Here is a 10,974-nt window from a genome sequence, read left to right as displayed (position 1 = left end):
AAAAAAAAAAAAAAAAAAAAAAATCACAAAATTATATGTGATAGAGTTCACTTTAAATAAAGTTCTACTTTTTAAACTGTGTGTGTGTGTGTGTGTGATGGGTAGGCTATCTGTGTAACCTTCAGAGGAGCTGGTTCTCTTCTACATTCGTGAGTTCCAGCTTGTCAGGTTTATGTGGCAAGTGCCTCTGCCTGCCGAGCAATCTTGCCCTAATGTTTTGGGTTTTTTTGGGTTTTTTTTGGTACTCAAAATTATTTTTGAAATCTATCCATGTGTTTTTACATAAATCTAGCTTGTTGCTTCCAACTACTGCATCAGCTAAATTCAGTCTGTAGTTTATCTTTTTTATTTATGATGAACAGATTTGTTTCTTAAAGAGAATGTCAAACTGGGCGATGATAATGCACACTTTTGATCTCAGCACTCAGGAGGCAAAGGCCTGCTATTTTTGTTTGTTTTGTTTGTTCATTTCAAGACAGAGTTTTTCTGTGTAGCCCTGGCTGTCCTGGAAGTCACACTGTAGACCAGGCTGGCCTCAAACTCAGAAATCCACCTGCCTCTGCCTCCCAAGAGCTGGGATTAAAAGCATGCGCTACATTTAACCACCCTTCTAGCCCACCACCCACCAGAGGTAGTGGAAAAGAAAGGTTTTTAGAATACCAGGGATGTGGACCTGTTTAGACTTAGTTCTTTGGAGCAAATCTAATCTGAGTTGTCAGGACATCAGCAGTTCAGTTCACATGATTCAGCAGTGGCAGTCCAATCCACTTGCAAACATCGTTCAGGAATCAGCAAGGACAGAAGAAACCATGAGGCTCTGCTGTATGCTGTTTAAAAGTAGTTCCCTGGAGTGATTTCGGTCTCCAATTGTCAGGATACCAGCAGTCCACTTCAGTAGTATCAGGAGAGCAAACACAAATCAGCAGCAGTGGCACGACCCAGCAGAAGCAGCCAGGCCTCTGAGGATCAGCAGGAGTCAGCAGGAGGGAGAGACCAAGACTAGCAGGGATGACAGGAAATGTTTTCTGCCTTGCCTTTCTCAACAAAGTGAAGACCTTCTTTCATGGGCTGGTGAGATGGCTCAGCAGTTAAGAGCACAGACTGCTCTTCCAGAGGTCCTGAGTTCAAATCCCAGCAATCACAACCATCTGTACTGGGGTCTGATGCCCTCTTCTGGTGTGTCTGAAGAGAGCAATGGTGAATATAATAAATAAGTAAATAATCCTTTAAAAAAAAAAGACGCAAGACCAACTAAGTGATGCAAAGGTAGCTATGCAAGCCTGCCATCACTGTCCGTTGAGTCCGATTTATACTCCCTCCAAACATCACGGGTCCTCCCACAGGTCTTGCCTCAGCAAAACACCATGGGAGTCTGTCTTAGCTAAATTCCATGTGAGTCTGTATCAGCTGACATATCCAGAAACTTCCCCATCACTCTGCCAGAGTCCGAAAGAGGTGAGAAGGCACCAGAGCACCCCCAGAGGTTTTTTGGTGCATTTCTTTCTATGAAGTCACGACCAGTAAGGAATGGCAAGGTATACCAATACCATCCAGCGTCATCCACCTTGTGTTGGGTCCTACTTATATTCCTTCTTAACATCATGCATCCAGCTGGGCAGTGGTAACGAATGCCTTTAATCCCAGCACTTGGGAGGCAGAAGCAGGCAGATTTCTGAGTTTGAGGCCAGCCTGGTCTACAGAGTGAGTTCCAGGACAGCCAGGACTACAAAGAGAAACCCTGTCTTGGAAAACCAAACAAACAGAAAAACCAACCAAACATCCTTTCACATTTTCGCTGTAGAAAACATCCATTTATTTATTTATTTATTTATTTATTTATTTATTTATTTATTTATTATATGTAAGTACACTGTAGCTGTCTTCAGACACTCCAGAAGATGGAGTCAGATCTCATTACAGATGGTTGTGAGCCACCATGTAGTTGCTGGGATTTGAACTCCAGACCTTCAGAAGAGCAGTCGGGTGCTCTTACCCACTGAGCTATCTCACCAGCCCCGAAAACATCCTTAATTCTGTGTCTGCTTCAGTGAAACATTCCTTCATGTTTGCTTTAGCAAAACATCCTTTCACCTGTATGCCCCAGCAAAACAAAGCCAGAAGTTTCTGCTTCAGACCAGTGGATTTCTGAGCTTGAGACCAGCCTGGTCTACAGAGTGAGTTCCAGGACAGCCAGGGCAACGCAGAGAAACTCTGTCTCAAAAAACTAAACCAACCAACAAAACAAACAAACAAAAAGAGAATGTCTCTTAATCCCAAAAAAGTTTTATAAATTTAGGTCGAAAAATGGTGTTTGCTGAGGCCTGCTCCTTTTAACATAACTGTAGCCATCTTGTATTTGATAGTCCATTTTGCTCATAAGGTGAAATTAAATTCAGGTTCTCAGGGTCTTCTTCCCAGAAGGAATTATCCACAGCTGACACTGAAGAATGTTAACAACAAGCCAAAAGTCATGGCTGAATTGCTCATGCTCTGTTATCTCAGTGTTCTGAAATTCCTCTGTTCACCACCTGTTCATCACCTCTTACCTCACTCAGGACCAATCAGCTTAAAGATTGGCTGGTAGTACTTTGCCTAGTTAGCCAAAAATGCTGTGCCACCTCACTGCTTGCCTTCACTCTAGCTGCAGATTTTTTATATGAAAAACAGTCTCAAAAGTTTAAAGGTGGGCTGGTGAGATGGCTCAGCGGGTAAGAATACTGACTGCTCTTCCACAGGTCCTGAGTTCAAATCCCAGCAACCACATAGTGGCTCACAACCATCTGTAATGAGATCTGATGCCCTCTTCTGGTGTGTCTGCAGACAGCTACAGTGTACTTATATATAATAAATAAATCTTTAAAAAAAAAAAACTGCCCTGAGGACAGACTGATGCCACAATTAGAGTCCTGAACATTCAGTATTAGGGTGTGCCTTCAATAAACTATTCTTGCTTAACTGAGATCAGTGTTCGTATGGATTGAGTGGCAGTTCCTGAACCCCAATAGTGTTATGGCTCAAAATGCTGTAATACAAGGAATAATGGTGTTAGTCCTCTCTGTTTGAATTTCCATTTGATTGTTCTCCAGTTGTCAGTCAAAGAGTGTGTGTCGGGGGGAGGTGTTCATAATCTCCTTGTTCTTCATATGTCATAAAGGCAGTGGATATAGCATATTGACTTGGAGGACAAAATAAACACAGCAGAGCTACATAATAGAGAGCCTATCTCAAAACAAGGAAAACAAACACACGCTCTCACCACAATCTTCTGAAGTAGTAGCTGCGAGTTATGAGTTATTTTCTTCAAGATGCTTATTTACATAATGTTTTTCTTGCTTTGTTTCAGGATCACTAAACCATCTAACTGGAATAATAATCAGACTGACTGTTCTCTCAGTGATTCCCAGTTCCTCTTTGGATCTCAGTTCTGTCCTGAAAATTCAGAGACTCTGTTACCATCCTTGGATGCTGGTGCTTACTTAAGACACCCCAAACAGACACAGCAGAATTCTGTGGATGTGAGTCTCAGTTCCAGCTAGTTAAATTTTTCCTTTTGAGATAGAATCTTCCTATGTAGGCCAGTCTGGACTCTCCATCTCTGTTTTCAGCCTCCTGATTGTTGGAATTACAGGTTTAGACCACCACCCCAGCTCTGATTTCTGAATTTCTCTGTACATACTTCATACTTATTATGGATCTAAGCTTTAAAAATGAATTATTCTATTGGTACATGAACATACTTTAGAATTTTACTCTAAAGATTACTATCCTAAATGGGTTTGTGCTTGATTGATGATATTTTGTTTTGTTTTTGTTTTTGAGTCAAGGTCTCACTATGTAGCCTTGGCTATCCTAGAACTCCGTATATAGACCAGGCTGGCTTTGAATTTAGAGATCTACTGCCTGTTCCTAAGTATTGGGATTAAAAGGATTCACCACCATGCCTAGCTTATTCATGACTTATTAATTAACCTAGAGATCTGAAATTAAAACAAAACACACACATATATATACAGTTTCTCTTATTGCCAGAACAACATAAAATAGTGTCAATCCCTTGAGCATTACTAGGGAGAGGCAGATATGCATATTTCTTCATGATTGTGAAAATACCTAAGAAGCAATAACTTTTGTAAGATAGATTTATTTGTTTGCTTTTCTCTCTATGTAGCTTTGTCTGGCCTGGAACTCATTATGTAGACCAGGCTGGCTTCACACTCACAGATCCATCTGCCTCTGCCTTGAGAACACAGGGGTTCAAGGCATGCACCATCAATCCCACTGCTTCTATAAGATAGGAATAGAAGAGGTTAGAATGATGGCTCAGTGGGACAAGTGCTTGCTGTATAAACTCGAAGACCTGAGTTCAAATCCCTAGAGCTCATCTAAAGCCAAGTATGATGGTACATATCTAACCCTAGAGCTTATACTAGAAGATGAGCGGGTGAGACAGGAAACCAGTGGGGGACCAGCTCTTCCTCAAGCACACTGGAAGGGCTCACCAACACCTGAGGTTGTCCCCTGACTTCCACATGTGGCATACACATACTCACACTTATAGACACAAACACAAGACTAAATCAATCAATCAATCAATCAATAAAAATAAGCCCTTTGACTTAAAAGAAATAAAGGGACACATTTTAGTTTTTCAGCACTGTTGATAGAATCCAGGACCTACCAGGGCAAGTGTTCTACCAGTGAGCTATAGTCTAGCTCTCTTAATTTTTAAAACATTTATTCTTGGGACTGGAGAGATAGCTCAGTGGCTAACAGTACTGGCTGCTCTTCCAGAGGACCCAGGTTCAGTTCCCAGCACCCACATGGCAGCTCATATCTGTAACTCCAGTTCTAGAAGATCTGACAAAGACATAGATGCAGGAAAAACACAATAAAAGATACAAATAAGACATTCATTTTCTCCCACAGTCTCATGTATGTATAATGCACTTTGATTCTCCAGTATGTTCTCTTACCTGCTTTCCCTTTCCTCAGAACTCCTTCCTCACAACAGGTTTCCCGCTGCTGTTCTGTATTGTTTTATAGCCATTATAACTACTTTTCATTGCATCTTTGCTTCTGAGACAGTTTTCATGTTGCCCTGGCTGGCCTCAAAGGCACAGAATAGCCAGACGTACTGTGTAGCCAAAGATGATTACAGACTTCTTAATTATTAGTAACACTGCATTATTGCATTGCTATTTATTATTTGTGTCTTTGGGCACAGAGGACACCTTGGTAGAGATAATTTTGTCTTTCTACCCTGTGGATTTCAGGGATAGAACGCAGGTTGGCAGGTTTGATGGTAAGCATCTTTACTAACTGCACCATCTCCTAGGTGTGACTTTGAACTGCTGAACCTCCTGGGACTACAGGCTTGTATTATCACTGTTATCTTTTTATGAAAACTAGTTACATTGATTTATATATTTGTGGGGGGTGAGCACTTACTGTCATAGTCAGTGTTCTATTGCTGTGTAGAGACACCATGACCAAGGCAACTCTCATAAAAGAAAGCATTTAAGTGGGGGCTTGCTTAAGGTTTAGCTTATTATCATCAAGGCAGGGAGAGGCAGGATGTAGGATGGAGTTGGAGCAAGAGTTGAGAGCTACACACTAATTTGTAGGCAGAGAGAGACTCTGCACTTGGCAAGGGCTTCTGAAACCCCAAAGCCCACCCTCAGTTACACACTAACTCCAACAAGGCCACGCCTCCCCACCCTTACAATCTTTCAGCACCACTTCTTGGTGACAAAGCATTCAATTCACATGAGCCTATGGGGGTCATTCTTACTCCAGCCACCATAAGCACTGAAGTCAGAGGTTTATCCCAGGCCCCAGGAAACAAACGCAGGCAGGCAGACTTGAGAACAGGTACCCTCACCTAAGTCAACTCACCAGCCCATAAAAAAGGGATGATTGCCTGAGCAGTGGTGCTTGCCTTTAATCCCAGCACCAGGGAGGCAGAGAGAGGTGGATCTCTGTGAGTTCAAGTCAGCCTGCTCTACAAATCAAGTTCTAGGAAATCCAGGGCTGTTACAGAGAGTAACCCTGTCTCAAAAACAAAACAAAACAAACAGACAAAAGGATCCTTAAAAATAAAATTAAAAATTATTTTAATTAGCATACAGAGTTTTAGGTGTTATGGCATTATAAAGCAGAATTTGTTTTTGTTGATTGTCCCTCCCACTCCTCTCTTCCTTCCTCTAGCCTTCCCTGTCCCCTTCCATCTGCTCTGCACTTGTCTGACATTCTGGTCACAGCTGTCCCACTCCACTCCTTCCATTCTTTCTTTCTTCGGGTTCCTCTTTTCTTATTTTGTAGACGGTAACCACACTCACCCCCACAGACACATAGAAACAAGCATTAAACACAGTATTCTGGCCGGGTGGTGCTGCACACATTAATCCCAGCACTGGGGAAGCAGAGGCAGGTGGATATCTCTGAGTTCCAGGCCAGGTAACTCTGCAGAGCAAGTTCCAGGACAACCAGGACTATACAAAGAAGCCCTGTCTCAAACTCCTGCCAACCCAAAAACCAACAAACAACAAAACAACAACAACCAAAAAACCCCTCAGATCTACATGTCAAAGAGAACAAGAGATATTTGTCTTTTTGAGTCAGGATTTTGCTGTTGCTATTTTTATTTTTAAAAATTTTAATTTAATTTATTTTTTTGAGTCAAGAGTTTTTGTTTGGTTGGTTTTTGAAACAGTTTTACTCTGTAGCCCAGACTGGCCTAGAACTCACTATGTAGCCCAGGCTAGCTTAAACCTCCAGGCCATGCTCCTGCCTCTACCTCCTGAATGCTGGGATTCAGCTATATACCACCAGCACTCATTTACCCCTTCCTGGGTTCTAGAACTACATTTAATATTATATTTAGACTTGCCTATATCAAATGAATAAGGCTAGCCCAGTTCTTGAGGTTAGTAAAGCATTTTATGTATAATCTCAAAAATTGATGCTAGTGATAGAAGGGAATAAATGCACTTCCCGAGTGTTTAGAGCATGTTTTCCATAAGAAACGCAGGAAATAGCTCTCCACACCACATGTCACTGCTTAGGCCGTGTGGAAGTTATCAACAGGTATTGAGTTCAAAAGACACTTAAACATAGCAATTTGAATTAAACATGTTAAAGTGGGACTTTAATAACACAGCTCAGAGGCAGAGTAAGTAGTTCTCTTGTTCCCTATAAGGATATTCAGTTGGCCTTGAGTCATTTTAGCTGAAAATTTAGTATTTCTGCACTGATAAGGCAGAAACTGCATTAACTTAGACAGTTGCTTTATTATAAATATGATTTCCTGGTAAACACAAGTAATGGAAACAACATGCTTTATTTTCAGCCTTATGCTTGGCACGTAACTATAATTCTGCATTTTACAGAGGGAATGGTGTGTGACATTTGGTATTGCTTTTTTTCGTTTCACAGAGTGAACCTAGTATTTTCATAAAATACCAGGCAAAGCCCCAATTGCTTGGAGGCGATACAAAAGATGAAGGCTTATTTTCTCTTCCTTTGCCGGTTGGGAAATCAAAAGGACTCTCAAAACAGTTTGAGGAGAAAAAACGAAGGGCATCGGACCAATCTGACAGGTACACATACCTTTTAAGAGGATGAGAAAACTCGTGCTTTCTGAAGGAAGCAAAATGTACTATTAATAATCAGATAATTCAATTTTAGTATAATAGCATGCATTTATCAGGGATGTGCATAGCAAAAGGAAACAGAATCAATAGTACACACACTATTCACATACCCATGGGGTGGTCAGTGATAGACAACCTAATTTATTTTGGAAGTTAGTTGGTTCCATAAACCTTCTGTATGCATGCTAGAGAACCAAGGGCCCAGAGATATAATTGAGCCTGAACAAAGGAAGGGGCAAGGTGTTTTGAAGTTTTGAAGTGTGAAGACTCAAGAACTAGGAGCTCAAATGTCCAGGGCAGAAGAAGCTGGGTGTTATAACCCTTCCTTTAGCCTCTGGTCAGGTCATCAGTAGATTGGGTAATCTATGTGGACTTGGATAAAGGTTAACTTGATTTTTTTTTCTTCTAAGGGTATCATGTAGCACCTCCCCCCCCCCAAAGTATCAGCAGTAGGGTGCTTACCTAGCATGCCAGGACCCTAGGTTTATTCTCTATTTCCACAAAATAAACAAATATTAAATAGAAAAAAGGAGGGCAACATTGCAACAAGCTGGGTGTTGAGGGTGCACAGCTGTAATCTCAGTTTTCAGGAGGCAGAGGCGAGAGGCTCAGGAGTTCTTGGCAACAGAGCAGCTCTGCTTACAGATCAGTTGGGGTTACTGACCCAAACTGGGCTGCACCCTTGCTTTCCTTCACTTTGCCTGGGTGTGCATTAGCTTTATTTCCGCTGCTATCTATGATAAAATAACCTGACAACAGCAACTTGAAGCTAGAGAGATGGGGCACACCTTTAATCCAGTTCCCCAGAGGCAGACGCAGAGGCAGGTGGATCTCTGTGAGTTCAAGGCCAGCCTGGTCTGCAGAGCAAATTCGAGGACTGCCAGGGCTGCACAGAAAAATTCTGTCTCAAAAAACAAATTAAAAAAAAAAAAAACAAGAGGCAGAGGCAGGTGAATTTCTGAGTTCGAGGCCAGCCTGGTCTACAGAGTGAGTTCCAGGACAGCCAGGGATATACAGAGACACCCTGTCTCGAAAAACAAAAACAAAAAACAAAAACAAACAAACAAGCTTGACTAAGGAAGAGTAGTTCTTTTGGCTCAAGCTCCAGGTGATAGCCCATCTCTGTAGAGAAGTCAAGACAGCAGGAACTTGAAGCAACTGATACAGCACATGTTCTGTTTGAGAGCAGAGAGATGGATACAACACCTGCATGTTCTCTCCCTTTTTCTACAGTTCAGGACCCACACCTAGGGACTGGGAATGCACCTTTAGACCTTCTCGTGTCAATTAATATAATGGAGACAATCACTAAGAAATATACCCACAGGTCAACTGAATCTGGATGATTTCTTATTGAGAGTCACCTCTCAGGTGATTTTACATTCTCAGGTGTTGACAGTTGGAACTAACCATCACTGCTCGAGTGTGCCTGCCTGTGAGGAGCAGAGTTGGACTTTAGATGTTTCCCTCAATTATTCTCCACCTTTTTTGGTTTCCACTTAATTTTTGTCTCAGTGAACGTTGACCTCATGAGTTTAGCTTACACTAGCTAATTAGCAAGTACCAAGGATCTTCTGATGCTGGCTTCCCAGCCCTGGAATTACAGACATGCATCCTCATGCCTGGCTTTTATGTGCATGCTGGGGCTCCAAACTCAAGTCCCTTGTTTTTCCAAGGCTAATATTTCATCTACTAAGCTGTCTACCCACACCCCCTGCCTTGGTCTCTCACTAGGGCCTGGGGTTCTCTAATTAGGCTAGTTTAGCTGGCTGTTGGGACTCTGCAATTATAAGACTATGCCTAGCTGAGGGTGCCTGGTCTAGAACTCAAGACCTTATGTTTTATAGGAGCCATCTCCCTAGTGTTCACACTCTTGCCTGTTAATTTTTTCTATTATGATTTTGTTTGTTTGAGACAGGACCTCACTGTATAGCACAAATTGGCTTAAAATTTGTCGTGATCCCTCTGCCGTAGACTCTCAAGTCCTGGAGTCATAGAAATGGGCCACCAGCACCCAGCTAGTAATTACTTTATGCTTTCTTCAATGTGACTTTTGGATTTTAATGTAACCACTATAATTTTTGTCTCTGGAAGTCAAAAACTATATTTTTTGAAAAATGCAAAATTCAAGTAATGTCGTATTGCTTCTGTCTAAATGTTTTCCTTCTAGATTTTATTTCTCAGATCATCTAGCTTGAGATGGTGTTTCACTGTACAGACAAGGCTGGCTTGGAATTGCCAGAGATTCAACTGCCTCTACTCTGACTTTCATGGTGCTGGGACAGAAGGCATGAGCTACCATGAACACCTGGATGTGGACAGAATTTCTTTTTCTCTATTCTTCTCTTTTCTTCTCTTTTCTTTTCTTTTCTTCCCTTTCTTTCTCTCTCTCTCTCTCTTTCTTTCTTTCTCTCTCCCTTCCTTCCTTCCTTCCTTCCTTCCTTCCTTCCTTCCTTCCTTCCTTCCTTCCTTCTTTGGGTTCTCAGCACTCATGACAGCTAGTAACTGTAACCCAGTTATTTGTTTTGTTTCTTCAGACAGGGTTTCTTTGTGTATCCCTGGTTGTTCTGGTACTCATTCTAGACCAGACTAGCCTCAAGAGATCTATCTGCCTCTGCCTCTCAAGTACTATTCTAAATAATTCCCCTAGAAATAGGGAGCTCTTCCAGAGGACCTGGGTTCAATTCCCAATACTAACATGGTGGCTTACAACCATTGATAACTTCAGTTCCAGAAGATCTGATGCCCTCTTCTGGACTCTGGGAGCACCAGGCATACACATGGAGTATATACATAGGCAAAACACTCATACACATAAAATAAAACTGTAAGCCAGGCCAGGTATGGTGTCTCACACCTCCCACAGAGACAGGCAGATCTCTGTGAGTTTGAGGTTAGCCTGGTCTACAAAGGGAGTTCCAGGACAGCCTCCAGGACTGTTACACAGAGAAACCCTGTCTTGAAAAACCAAAGCAAACCAAAACAAACTAAACCAAACCAACCAAACAAACAAAGAAAATTTAAAACCAGACATTGTGTGTGGCTTTCCCCCAAATCCTCTGAATTTAGAAGGCTGAGGCAAGAGCATTGACAGGAATTGTCTGCATCTGGAGAGATGGCTCAGCAGTTAAGAGTGTTTGCAGCTCCTGCTCTCAAGAGGGCTCTTCTCTCTAGGGCTTTCCCTCTCCCTCCTCCCTCCCCTCTTCTCTCTCCCCCCTTCTCCCTCCCTCTCTCCCTCTCTCTCCCTCTCTCCCTCTCTCCCTCTCTCCCTCTCTCTCTCACTCTCTCTCTAATGAATATAATCAAAAAGAGCCAGGGACCA

The 10,974-nt window shown here is 42.1% G+C and overlaps 1 protein-coding gene across 1 annotated transcript in view; it reads left to right on the top strand.

Moving 5' to 3' along the window:
* The window catches only part of Ccdc36 (coiled-coil domain containing 36), a 23,890-nt gene that overhangs the window by 3,851 nt on the left and 9,065 nt on the right, over nucleotides 1-10,974 (top strand). Inside the window, exons 2-3 of the mRNA XM_021172891.2 lie at nucleotides 3,344-3,515; nucleotides 7,435-7,598. Coding sequence (XP_021028550.1) covers nucleotides 3,344-3,515; nucleotides 7,435-7,598 — 336 coding nt within the window. The remainder of the gene's footprint in view (nucleotides 1-3,343; nucleotides 3,516-7,434; nucleotides 7,599-10,974) is intronic.

Source organism: Mus caroli, chromosome 9 (assembly GCF_900094665.2).
Source record: "Mus caroli chromosome 9, CAROLI_EIJ_v1.1, whole genome shotgun sequence".
Classification (NCBI taxonomy): Eukaryota; Metazoa; Chordata; class Mammalia; order Rodentia; family Muridae; genus Mus; species Mus caroli.
This window is presented reverse-complemented; position numbering and strand designations above follow the sequence as displayed.